This window comes from Enoplosus armatus, chromosome 8, assembly GCF_043641665.1.
Source record: "Enoplosus armatus isolate fEnoArm2 chromosome 8, fEnoArm2.hap1, whole genome shotgun sequence".
NCBI lineage: Eukaryota > Metazoa > Chordata > Actinopteri > Centrarchiformes > Enoplosidae > Enoplosus > Enoplosus armatus.
The window spans coordinates 14,889,826-14,903,846 of NC_092187.1; the positions used below are offsets into that span (position 1 = coordinate 14,889,826).

The following is a 14,021-nucleotide window of genomic DNA, read 5'->3' on the forward strand; positions in this document are numbered from 1 at the left end:
CTCCTCCTCCTCCTCCTCCTCCGTCTCTTCCCACCACTCATCTCGAAAAGCCAACCTTTGACGGTCTCCACGGCGGAGTCCTCTCATCATTTCTCCCCTCGCATAATGGCAACTGAATTAAAACAGCTGTGGTACGCCCGTCTCCGGTACTTTTCCGCTTTCACCTCAGCGGTAGCGTTTGTCTAATGTGGCTCTCCTCTTCGTTAAATAACTTCTTCTTTCCTGGTACATATATATTTGTTTTCTCCTCCCAGACACGCTTTCACAAATAACCAAACCCCACGACTTGTTACTAAACTGCTCTGGAAGAAGGTCGTGTTTCTTGTGGATGGAGAATTTTGAATTGGTGAGTTCAAAACACTGTCGCGCAGATAAATCTGTTAAAACAAGCTGTGTTTAGTTATCAACCTGTTCGGCAAATTGCATCGCTTTTGCTTTGTTTTTCCGTGTCAGTCGCCAGTTTGTCATCTAGAAATGTCAAAAAATGCTTCTTTAAAATGGGATCACATGCAACTAAATTGAGTCGTGAATTGGATCTGAATCATCACGAGCTACTTTCCTTGTTTGGAGTAAAATAAAGATGCAGCTTCTGTGTTCGAGTTGGAACTCAACAGGTTTTGGATCTCTTGCTTTTATCTCTCCTCTAAGAGGACTATACAGCCTTGTAAAGGTGCCTGTTTATAGTTCAACCAAAAAAAATACTAATGCCGCCTCTTTTATGATGCAGTTGCTTTGCTTGCTTTGCCTTCAGTTTTTTAAACTATAAGATGCAGTGAGCTGTGGTCCTGAGAAGACTGCTTCTTTATTGTAACTCAATAGAGAAGATCTGAGAAATATAGCTCGAAACTGATTATGGGGAAGATGATACTTAGTGGAAATTGCAGTAGGTCCCTGTAATCACATTGAAGCTTAATATATCATATATATATGCCTTCATGATGGTATATATATGTACTATATATATTGAGCACTGCAAAGGGTTTTCAACTTAAGTGTGATGTTAAATTGTGTTTCCATTAAGATACTTTTTTGCTATCTCAGCTAGACTGCCTTGTTCCAATACAAGTTATGTTGTTAGTTTTTGTCTATGTTTTGTCTGTCCCTTTTTAATGGCTCATATTTTCCACGAAATCTGTTTCTTTAACATCACTTTCCTCTCTTCCACATCTGTAACATTCATTTATCTTAAATTCTCCCTCCTTTTTATTCTATGTCTCATTGTTGCTTTCCCTCTCGTCCCCTCTCATGATCAAAACAGTACTCCCCTCCTTCCTATCCTCACAAACTCTCGCTCTATTCGCTTTTAGATGGTGAATGAGCTGAAGCCAAGCTGGTTTTGAAGGCGCTGGACTTGTTCCCCCCTACACCCCAAGCCGGACACAGCATGGCGGCGGGAGTAGCGGCATGGCTTCCCTTTGCCCGGGCGGCAGCCATCGGCTGGATGCCTGTGGCCAATTTGCCCATGCCAGTGGCGCCCACTGAGAAGAACAAGCGGCAGGATGAGCAAATCATTCTTAATGTCAGTGGACGGCGCTTCCAAACCTGGAGGAACACGTTGGACCGTTATCCAGACACCCTGCTGGGGAGCTCAGAGAAGGAGTTCTTCTACAACGAGGAGACCAAAGAGTACTTCTTCGACCGGGACCCTGACGTGTTCCGCAGCGTGCTCAACTTCTACCGCACAGGCAAGCTCCACTACCCACGCTACGAGTGCATCTCCTCCTATGATGAGGAGCTGGCTTTCTTTGGCATCGTCCCAGAGATCATCGGTGACTGCTGCTATGAAGAGTACAAGGATAGGAAGAGGGAGAATGCAGAGCGTCTGATGGATGACCAGGAGGACAACAAGGACGCTAAGCTGCCCAACATGACCTTCAGGGAGACCATGTGGCGGGCTTTCGAGAACCCCCACACTTCCACCATGGCCCTTGTCTTCTACTATGTCACGGGTTTCTTCATCGCTGTCTCCGTCATAACCAATGTGGTGGAGACGGTACCCTGTGGCACGGTGCCCAACCAGAAGGAAGTACCATGTGGTGAGCGCTACACCGTGGCCTTTTTCTGCATGGACACGGCCTGTGTCATGATCTTCACCGTGGAGTACCTGATGCGCTTGTTTGCTGCGCCCAGCCGCTACCGCTTTATGAGGTCCGTCATGAGCATCATTGATGTGGTGGCCATCTTGCCCTACTACATTGGCCTGGTGATGACTGACAACGAGGACGTGAGCGGCGCTTTTGTGACGCTCCGTGTTTTCCGCGTGTTCCGTATCTTTAAGTTCTCCCGTCACTCGCAGGGCCTGCGCATCCTAGGCTACACTCTGAAGAGCTGTGCCTCGGAGCTGGGCTTCCTGCTCTTCTCCCTCACTATGGCCATAATTATCTTTGCTACCGTCATGTTCTACGCAGAGAAGGGTTCAAGCTCCAGCAAATTCACCAGCATCCCAGCCTCCTTCTGGTACACCATCGTTACTATGACAACGCTCGGGTAAGAGCAGAGCAGACACCTCTTTTATCTGGTTGCGGGTGCTTTGTGTGTGTGTGTGTGTGTGTGTGTGTGTGTGTGTGTGCAAGCGAATGTGTGTGTATGTGTATTTGCAATTGGGTTTGTTTCGTGTGAGTAAATGTTTGATTATGATTTGAATTGAAATGTGTGTCTGACTTCGTGGCCCAAAAACCTACAACTGCTTCAGAAGTCAGTGCAGCTCTTTCCAAGACATACTTTACAAAGTTTCAGCATAATGATAAGAGACTACAGAGGAATCATACTGTTCACTAGACTAGTGTCCACTGTGTTGTTACAACTGATGGTATTCTTCTGGGGGGAAGAGCAGCCATCAAGATGTTCCCAACCCAGTAATGGCTGTGCCATCACATGCCCTTTATACATCACCGATAAGAGGGAGAGAGAGACATAGGAGATTGTTGAGAAAAGGGGGAAGTTGAAAGCATCTTAGTGAAACAAAAACACTCGATAGGAAATAGAGAGAAACAGAGATTATACCATTATGTCCCTCTCCAACTTGCCCTGTGGTTAGCAGCACTGCTCTTTGATTTCAGAATGAACTGAAACAGTGACTTTGCATTTTAAGAGCCCTCCTCCTCCTCCTTCACTCACTCTTTGTGGGTTACTCTAGTTGCTGGCCTTGAAAATGAAGTGCCTCTTGTTACAAAGGCTCTGATGCGGAATATTAAAATGCTCTCCATTGTTTTAAGAGGCAAGTAAGTGTTTCAGTTATTTGCGTTTGGGTAACAGGCAGAGATAATTATTATTAGTTATTAACACACAATTTTAAATGGCATACATGTTTTCATTATTCACTGAATTCCTAATTAACCTGTTGCCCAGGGCTGTAGTTTTTGTTTCCTTTTTACAAGGTCATGATTTGGCTTTGATTGAGTTTTTCAAGATGAACATGAGGAGTATTTTGATGCATTCATTTGTTACGTCTCCCAACGTGTTTTTCTTCATTTTTATGTCATCATATATTTCCACCATTTTCATTTTTGTCATTTTTTATGGTAGTGAGAGGAACCACACATACATCATTAATTTTACACTGCGTACACACACATACACACACACAGTTCTGTGATGCGGCACTATTATGCCTAATGGTAATGTGTTTCATGAGTGTCCCCTGTTGTGGATGTGTGAGTCAGACTGAGAGGCTAACAAATTGCAGCATCCTGCTAAATGTCAGAGTCATGGAGGCCATAAATGGCTCTGAGCTCATTGCCGTGACACACTTGGCACCCTGTTATCGTGCCCTGCCATTCACAACCTGCCCAGAAGATCTGGTGTTGAGCAGATGTTTGATTCTGGATCGGTTGTTTGGTCTGTGGATGGATGAGTAGCCACTGAATTGTGGAAAATAGCACAGTGTTCTCTGCGCTGTTGTCTGTTCATTTTATGAACAACAGCTTGCTTTGCTGTCCATTCTAGCCCGTAGTCTTTCACACAGTACCTGTCTCGTCCCACAGGAGTGAGACCTGAGACGCTAAACTGGTCTCCTGTTGCTTTTACAGTAGGATTGTGGACGAGGAGGGTGTGTGTGTGTGTGTGTATTAAAGGGAGGGGTAGTTGTTGAGTTTGGTCTCATCAATAAAGCAGGGGCTAGAAGTGGGTGTCAGAGTGACTAATGATGTGGCCCACTGCATCTGCTGACTAATGTAAACCTGCCTGACATTCTGGTCTCTGCTCTTGGTTGACGTCATAAACACACACAAACTAACCATACAGCGTTTGTGTGCATGTTGGCGTGAGTCCGTTTCACGGGGTCTTCCAGTGAATGTGATTTCAGATTTGCAAGTACCATCTGTGTTTAAAGTTGTTCCACTCTTTCCTCCTCTAACTTGCATTGAAATCTGTGTATCAAGTATGTTGACTGTCTGCTGTGCAGCAATTTATACTCATCTGACTAAACAAGATGAAAGCCAGTTCCCACAGACAATGTTTTTTTTTGACTTCTTGTCTTCCTGTCTAGCTGCCTCAGGGCTTAGTGTTGTGCTGTCGAGAGTGTGTTCTGCTTTGTTCTCCTTGTGGAGATACTCATATCATCCGCACTCTCATATTTAATTTACTCTTAACTTGTAAGCTTTAGCCCTGGTGTTTGTGCTGTGTGTGTTTTGATTTGTCCATGTGTGTGCATGTCAGGTTGTGTGTTTACATGCACACACCTGTTTTCATTAGCACTATGGCACACAGCACAGAGGGTGACCTATCTGTGCCACGTACGTGCTGGTCGCCCGCTGTGGCTTTTTGAGTGTTTTGATTATCTGACAATAAGCCGGCCTCAATCAGAATCCATAATCCCCCTTCAACAATGGACAATGAAATACCAGGTGAATAGCTTTTTGAAGTCCAGATCTCCTCTTTCTTCCTGGAAATGGAAGTTGCTCTAATGACAACAGCATGTCAGAAGAGAAGGGATATTGATTATGGGCTGAGAGGAGAGGGAGGAAATTATGGATAGAAAAATAGCTACAATCGGACATCTATTTATTGCATCTAACTTTTTAGTCATATCAGAAGCGGATTACTGCAAGACAAAATTGCAGGGGACATATTGTGGTATAAACTGGCTTTGGTACAAACAAGATAAGAGTCTAAAATCCTCAAAAAAGCAGACCCTAGAGGCTGTGCTGCTCCTGAAGACCAACTGTACAAAAAGAGGTTTAAACCATAGCAAGCCACCAACCAACACTGCCATCCTTGGAGCCCTGTGCTCACTCTATAGCACAGCTAAAAAGCTTAGCTCAAATCCTGCAAATGAGGGGTAGGCAGGCAGGCACACAGTGGTGAAGCTTTAGTTAAATCAGAGACACTTAGGCAATAGGACCTGTGAGGGATTTTGTTCCCGAGGTTGTTAAACAAATTGATTTTGACCTTTGAGTGATAATAACTTTGAGCATTTGTCATATTTGGTTGAACCTGTATTATAAACTGTGGTCTGGCTGGGGAGGAGGCAGAGAGGGTGTCTGTGAGAGACACGCAGCAACTGCTAAACCTCAGCTTTTCATTACCGGTCCATCTAGACTCCATGTAGTTCACATCTTTATTCACATTGTGAAAGAGACACAGGAAGATAATGGAAGAAATTTTGCCTTAGTTGTGCTAGTTTTCCCAGTCCAGCAGTTAAGTTCGCAATGATCTCTAACAAGACTTTTTGTCTTTTGTTTTTATTACATTTATTCATCATGATCTATTTAGAGACTTTTTTTGAACTAAATGCTTTAATGGCTTACCTTTTAATCATAGTAAGTGTATGATATTATTGCAGTTGAACCTCTAAACGCAGTAGCAAATGTTTTCACTTCTTAAAAGGCCTCTGTGCTGATTGTCAAGTCGAATTTTATCTGATCAAGGAGGACTTGGGAAAGCCTGCCATAAAGATGCCCACTAGTGTTTGGAGCGGCTTACCCCAAAAACCTCTCTCTACTGTTAGCCAGATAGAGTAAACAGGGATTTCCAACTGTTGTAGAAACCACCAACCGTCAGCGCCGGTCTGCTGCCATCAGCCAGCTGGTGGGACTCAAAGGGTCCACTACAGAATGAGGCTCTTGTGACTGATGGAGGAACTAGCATTATAGTGAGCCATCATAGCTAATGTGTATACCACTATTTGCAGCTTTAAAACCAGCATAGCCTGAATAGCTGCCTAAATCTCAGATTTGTCCAGTGATTCATGTAGTTCTGGTGATGTGGTCATTGATGGCTGTTTCTGCTGCTAGGAGAAACAGTTGACCAATCAAAGCTTTGTAGGCGGGATTAAGAATGTTGACATTGGTGGGATAGATACTCCACCCGATACTGATACATTATGGATTGGTTAGGGCAAAACAACAACATCAGCTAATATGAACATAATGTCATGCTGAGTGAATAAAGTCAAACCTGATGAATATTTTATGTTCTTTTGACAGACATCTATCCATCTTTGTGTCTTGTTTAGCATGTAAGTCAAGGTCACTGGCCGTAACTCAAGAATTGATGCAGTAATTATGACATAATTTCACATAGATTTTTAATAGGTTACATCATTTTTTACACAAAAGGTCAAAGGTCAACTACAATGAGAGAGGCTTCACATTTAAAAACATATTTCACTGCTGCTGGTTGACTGTCCCCCATTTGCTTTGCTATTTCCCTCCCAAAGTGACTTTTAGATGTTTTCCTCATTACATATACATGATTTAGTTTTCTTTGTCATCTGAAACTAAACAAGTTGCATATATCACAGTGCGTTATTTCAAATAAATGTGTCCCACACACCCCTAAAATGGTTGTTCCCCAGTCCTCATGTAACTTGAAAGTTTGCAGTAGGCACGTTGAGACAACACTGATTCAATATTAGTATTTCAGTGTTGAAAACATAACCCTTACACAGTGTTGATTCAATGGCACTCATTTGACATATAAATTGTGACTGATTCAAAGTAGACCTGTCAACCTCGACCACCTCGCAACCTTCCAGACAATAACTCAAAGTTGACTTTGGCTGTCTGGGAAACATTTTCTAGGACAATATTGTGTATTTGAAACGCTTTTGCTTAAGTACAGTAAACAAATTTTCACACCAAGCTAGTCTTTTTCAGATCAACATTGGCACTAATGCGCCCAAGACTTTATTATATAATTAGTGTGTGTTGTCTTGTAGTCAGCAAGGCTGTAAACTCTTTGATATAGAAAACAGTGTATATTTGTTTGAGCAATGAAACCCAACCAGTTCCAGTGCTCTCTTAAAATGCACTCTAATAGACGTAACAAAACATGTCAGCCGTTCTCTAGGCATCTTGTCATCTTTGCGGACTCATTGGGATATATTGCATACATAAGTATTGATGAGAGCTGTGAGAGTGTTTGGATGTGTCGTAGTCATTAGCATAGCCATGCCTGAGTATGACTAATATCCCAATCAAAGACCAGCTTCTTTTGATCACTGCTCCTCTAAGATCAATGCACTGCTCTCTGTCTCCCAGACAACCACACAAGACCTTTCACGTACTCTGTTGTTTGCTGTGGTGCATGGGTTGCGTGTGCATGGAGACGATGTTTGTGGGGGTTGTCTTTGGGTGCCTGCTCGTGTTCACTTGTGCCTATAAATGTGTGCATGTGCGTGTCTCTAAAGTATGCACCCTCTTTCACAAGCTCTGATTTATAAAGCATTTGTTTTTGGAGCCAACAGCTTGTAAAAAATGATGATCAATGCAGATGAGCAAATATTGATTTGGGCAGTAGTGTGAAATGTGGTGGCCATTGCTAGTGCTACTAATTAGAATGGGTGATGAGAGTTTGAATGGAAGATAGCACCTAAATGTGATGTCACTGATCCTTTATCATGGATTTATGAGAGCAGTTAAGGAAGTAATTTGTCCATGGTGATTTAGGTCCAGGTCTGTTCGTAACCTTTTCTTTTTTTAAGGTCAAGATTAGTGGTGAGCTGATCTTCAATCATATCAATTAAGACTTATTTTTAGTTTGCGTAATGACAGGAGATCATGAGTGCATGCCAAGCATGTAAGAAATGTGAGATGAGAGCATTTAGCTCTCTGGTTATTTAGAAACCATGTACGGAAATATACGATGCTATGCAAATAATCTACTCTGCATGTACAGTCAAAGCACTCCAGTGCATACACTGAAATAAATCAAAGTATTTTTTTCCCTTCAATACCCTTAACTTCATTAAATCAAGATTAATTATTCATGAAAATAGTAAGAGCTATTATCATGGGTTTTCAAGGGATTTACACATGGGGTTGATATATGGAGATATTCCAGGCAACATTTACAGTCACAGCATTTGGCAGACACTCGTATCCAGAGCGACTTACATTACTCCTCAGTATTCATAATGTGGACAACACCGTCAGTTTAAGTTAAGGCAGACTTTTAGTAGCAATAAGACCATAAGTGCTTGAAGAGTGTAACAGTGTGTGCTGAACTAACCAGCTTAAACTCAATGTCTAGAAAAGCTTTCAGTTTAAATAACCCATAGCAGCCAGTCATGCTGGCATTTTCTTGTCTTTAGAAAATGCAGGACAACAACTGTTACTGTCAACCAACCTAGAGCAGCAAAAACAACTACTTATCTCAGTGTGTAAAACAAAGCACTGAGCAGGTAATTACCACTGGCACTCCATTTACACCTGGCATTAACATGCAATCTGTATCTAGATATCTGGTTAAGCAAAAACACAAATTAGTGACAGCGGTATAAATGCAAAGGCCCTTGGATCAGGTGTCATTATCCAGATACAGATCACATGCTAATAACAGGTGGAAATGGAGCCGAGAACATGCAAAGCAATACATCAGCACAGATACATTGTATACCAGACCACCTTTTTTAGAGCAGAAGTCATTGTTTTACAGCCAGAAAACATTTCATTGCGTATCATTAACGGACAGAAGTATATTCTGGAGCCTATGTAAAAATAGAGCACAGTACCTTTTTAATAGACAGAAAGTCATGGGTCAAAGATTTCACTTTCTGACAACATGTCAGGAATAGCAAAAGGCTTTTTCTGTGCTCTGTAGGCTTTGCACAGTCCTGTTTATTTTTTCTCTCACCTTTTGTGTTTTTCTTCTTTTTCTTCTTTTACAAACGGCCAATAAAAGCTATAGTACAATAGGCATTTGGCAGGAATCCAGCCAAGTCTGCAAACTTTAAATAACAGTTAAGAGCCTGGAAAGGCTTTATAACTTAATTTCAATATATCGGGGCTTGTCATGAATTATTTTCCCTACCTACACTGACAGTGGTGGGAGGAACCTAACATCAAAACATAACAGAACTGCAGATTCATAATAAATCGTGGACTTAACAGATTGTCCACATTTCTTTTTCTTATTCCTGTGGAGGATAAAAGCCACATTTGTGTACAATATCTTTGTCGTCTGGCTGTAGAGTGAATCCAGAGGGAGTGTGACTGCATTAAAAAGCTTCAGTAACATCTACAATCACCTTTGGCCTTGAGATGCTTTCTATAGAACATAGACCTCCAGTTGAACTCCCTGATACTGAAATAATTCTTTATAATGGAGATTCACTACCACACATACTCACAAAAGCATATATCAGAAGAATTGAATCTAAACTTTGACCTCCCAGCTGTTATTTTCCCGCAGTTTGTCTTTCCGCACCCTCCCTGTCTTCTAGCTCAGTCTCCCTTCCAGAGTAAAGAGAGTCCCCCTGACCCCTTTCCACCTTTACACCACTACTAAAGAAAAAGCAACAGAAAAGAGGTCACAAAATAGAAATGTCAGTCCATTTTCACCCCTCACCTTAGTTTCTTCCTTCTCTCTGTGTCTCTGGCATGGCTCTTGTGATGGCAATGTTGGTCAGTCAGTCTGCTGTTTGCTCCAGATTGAAATATTGACAGTCAAATTAAATTTGGTGAAGACATTTATTGTCTCCAAATGGCGAATCCTATCTACTGGATTACCATTTGGTTAATGGTATGCATCCAAAACTAATGAATTCATGTCTGTCAGCATTAGCTGCACTTTGAGATTAATGCTTATAGTGGTGGGCAATACATCCATCACATTACATGTCATTTTATATCATGATATCAATCTACTGTATATTGTGATATAGTACATTTTCTGTAAATGTAATGGAGAAACAAAAATAAATATAATGATTTATTGCTCCTTTTGTTTAAATCAAAACAGGTAAATAAATAGGTAAATAACTTTAATCTAAGAATACCATAGTTTTCCAACTATGGTATTTCAATGATTTTTTTGTTTTCTGGTATGTAGTCATTACAGACTAACAGGGCTGCATAGCTGTATACGTTTCTTTTTGTCTCCCTCTCCCTCATTCACTACCCCTAACCTTCTCTTCTTTCTTTTTCTTGTTTTCTTCTGAACCGATGTGTATCCTGAGGCATGTTTGATTACGTTGAAGTAATGTTAACAATGTGTTTGGTGCGTTTGTGTCCCACTGTGAAGGCATATGGTTTACATTTTTAGTATGTTCTGCTCTGTAACTCAGTGTACCTTGTAATTATGTGCTTCCACATTTAGTCTTATGTCTGTGGCTGCTGATTGTGTGATAGTGAGGTTGTTATAAACGCAGAAAAATCACTAAAGTAATTTTCCAGGTCCATGGTTTCTAGGTACACAATAATAACTCACAGTGTGTTCTACTCATACCAGTGAATGTATTTTACAACTGCCTCAATTACCGACAGAGATACTGTGTTTATTTCCTGGTGGTCAGACGCATCAGAGCACAGGGGCAGATGTCATAAATCTAAACTGTGTGTTTAAATGTTGCACCTGAATATGAATGTGAAATGGGTAGGTAACATTTTTGGGGTTGTTTGCTTTTAAATGCTCTGAAAACGGAATAAAATTCAGACTAAAACTGTAGATTTTATCAGCATCAGGACAATTGACTCTGGACACTTATTTTTCTGGATGGAATGATGGCCTTGTAATCTTGATTGCACATAAAATAGGATTAGATAGGATTGAGCATAGTATCATATATGATATAATATACTATATATGTTATGTTGCTTTGCCGTTCTTAAGAAGACGAAAACAAGACTAAGAGTCTACAGCCATGCTAGCGGCTCTGTGAGACTGTACTTTGTTCTAGTAGTGCTTTGAACCAAAAGCCAACGTAAGCATGCTAACATTTTGACCTGATGATAGATGCGAGATGAAAAGTTAAGGGATCACCAAAGTTACTACAGTTCATCCTGTCGGGGAGCATTAATGTCTCTATCAAATTTCATGGCAATTCATCCAACAGCTGTCAAGATATTTCATTCAAAACCAAAAATGTCATCCTCATCATGGCGCTAGAGGAAAAGTCAGAAGTTCACTAACTTCATTAGGATTCATCATCAGGGGATTATGAATGTCTGTACAAAATGTCATGGCAATCCATCCAATGGTTGGACTGAAGTGGTGGACCAACAGACAGACCGACGTTGTCCTCCGGCTGCTTGCACGATTTGAAAGTGACTTCTTCTTTTACAGTTTACCAGTCTTTAGATTATATGCTTTATTTATAAGGTGTAGTAGAAGTAACGGAACCTGTATAGTAACCTTTATCTGTCCTTGATTACAACAGCAGCTGAAAATGGTCAATTCTGTCAGCAATTGGTCCTCAAAAGAAATCTGCAAACAATCAATAACCTCTATATGGAGAATAAGACCAGATTAAACATGTCAAAAAGAACGAATGTACTAGCTAGTAAAGCTGGTGCCTGCTGCTTGTGTTTTTGTGTTTGAGGTCACACAAGTCAATACTGCACCCCAGTCTGCCTTCCAAAATCTGCCTCTGAAATGATTCTTTTCAGCTCAGCTAGATGCTCGGTCAGGCCCCCCTGTTTTGTTGTTGGTATGTATTTTACCCCCTTTTCATGCAGAGATCTGGATGGTTGCCCATTTTTTTGAAAAGAGATATCGAGCGCCAAGCCTTTCAAGCTTTTGCAAAATGCATTTACGTGGCCACCTGTCAGCCAAGGGAGTTTTTTTGTGGCCAATGTGACTGTGAAGGGTAATTGACAGGGAGGGTCTTTCAGTGAGGTACTTCAAGCATGTGCTTTGTTTTGCCACCCCCTTTTTCAACATTGACGTGACATGCATGCAAATGCTGCCTGTCATAGGACACTGTGTCCTGACTAACTTCATCTCAACTAACTGGACAAAAGTGATTGGAGTGATGCTCAAGGTGTTGAAGCAAAAAAAACCCCCAGTATGTCAGATGTGTGAACATTTCATTATAGAAACTGTCTCTCTCCCTCTCCTCCTCCCTCCCTCCCTGTCTCTCTCTCAGTGTCTGTCACAGCTGATTGCCTTCAGCTATGGTCCTTCCAAGCCCACTACACTTGTGCCCATTCCTCCAATTCAATTACCAGCAGGCTCTCAGTGAGGAGTCTGAAAATGAGTCGGTGATTATCAGTTTCCAGGGTGTTTAGCAACATCCTGGACAACTGATGGCTGCTGCTACCCACTGAGTGGATCTAAAGACACATGGTAAAAGCAAACCCAAGACACCAAACCCTGAACCCCTTCTTATCATTTCCTGCAGTATTCAGACTTTTGATTGTGAAGTTTGTGAAGCTTTGTTTTTTTGCCAATTTTTAGCCATGCTAGCGGTATGGCTCTAGGCATGGCATAAAGCCTACTGACTTTGGTGATCCCCTTACTTTTCATGTAGCGCCATTATGAGGTCGACATTTTATGTGTCACCTTGGTTTATGACTTAATACCTGAAAAAATAATAACATTCCCATCAGCCTCAGCTGTGTTTACTGCTAATTAGCAAATGTTAATATGCTAAGATGGTGAACATGGTAAACATTATACCTGCTTAACATCAGCATGTTAGTATTATCTTTGTGAGAATGGTAGCATGTTAGTCTTGTTTACTTGTGTTTCCTGTTGCAAGAAGACACATTACATTCCTGTAAAGGCAATGTCCCCAGTTCAACTGTCAAATAAATAAATATATAACCCAACTTATAAATAAAAATAAGTGACACTAAACAATGTGCTCATTATACACCAGAATCCCTCAAAGTAATTACAAAAACAACAACCATTTAAATATGACTGCTTAGCTAAATTGTATTTTTATTTTCTTTTGATAAAAAAGATAAATAATGATCCCTGAAGTGCATATACCTGATAGTGTAAACGCTAACTCCTCCTTGGATTGATTTTATTATGTTGCACAAGTAAAGGCTGATTTAAGAGGACGATTACACCATCACTTAGTGATGCATTGTTTTCGTGGTTTTATTGGAGTGGCCCTTGATTTAGTTGGCTGTGAGCAAACACTAGAATGTAAACAATTATGGATTAGACAGTATTGTGTCCACTGGGCAGACACGCTCATTACTGAGTGGATAATGGGGGCTGAAGTGAATGTGAGTGATAGTTCTCCATATATGTAGGCCAAGTTATAGAAATAAATCGCCTCTCATTTCCCTGTAGAGAATGTGATAAACGCTGTCTGAATGACTCTGATTAATCTTCCCAGACTCACAGCCAAGGCTTTTGAACAGGTAGACGTCATTGTTCCATTTTTTGGTGCTCTCACTCTCGCACTGACATACATGCATTTTCTCTCAGTCACTCTCTCTCTCACACATACACACAGACACACACACACACACACACAGACACACACACACTCTGTCTCTCTTTCTCTGTGTCTATGGCTTTCTGGGCGTACTGTAATTCATAAACTGTGTTCTGTGCTGATTACCCAGGGTGACAAAAGCAATTGTTCTGCTACACTAAATCTGTGTGGATTAATGCTTGTCTCTGGAGCTATTCCCTCTGCTTTAGTGTATGTGTGTCTATGTGTGTGTGTGTGTGGGTTGTCCTCTTCTCTCTTCTCCTGTTCTCACCATCCTGACAGGCTTCACTTAGGATGATCTTACTGGATTTCTGTGTGATTTGCCGCAGTTTGAGCGTACTCCTCACTTAATGGTTAAACATTGTGCCCAATACTGATATTATTATATTTGAGCTCTCTACTG

General features: G+C 41.2%; 1 protein-coding gene across 1 annotated transcript in view; it reads left to right on the forward strand.

Moving 5' to 3' along the window:
- Positions 1-1,384: 1,384 nt before the first annotated feature.
- LOC139288925 (A-type voltage-gated potassium channel KCND3-like) overlaps positions 1,385-14,021 on the forward strand; it is an 88,266-nt gene continuing 75,629 nt past the window's right edge. The window contains exon 1 of the mRNA XM_070910386.1: positions 1,385-2,487. Within this exon, the coding sequence (XP_070766487.1) occupies positions 1,385-2,487 (1,103 nt within the window). The remainder of the gene's footprint in view (positions 2,488-14,021) is intronic.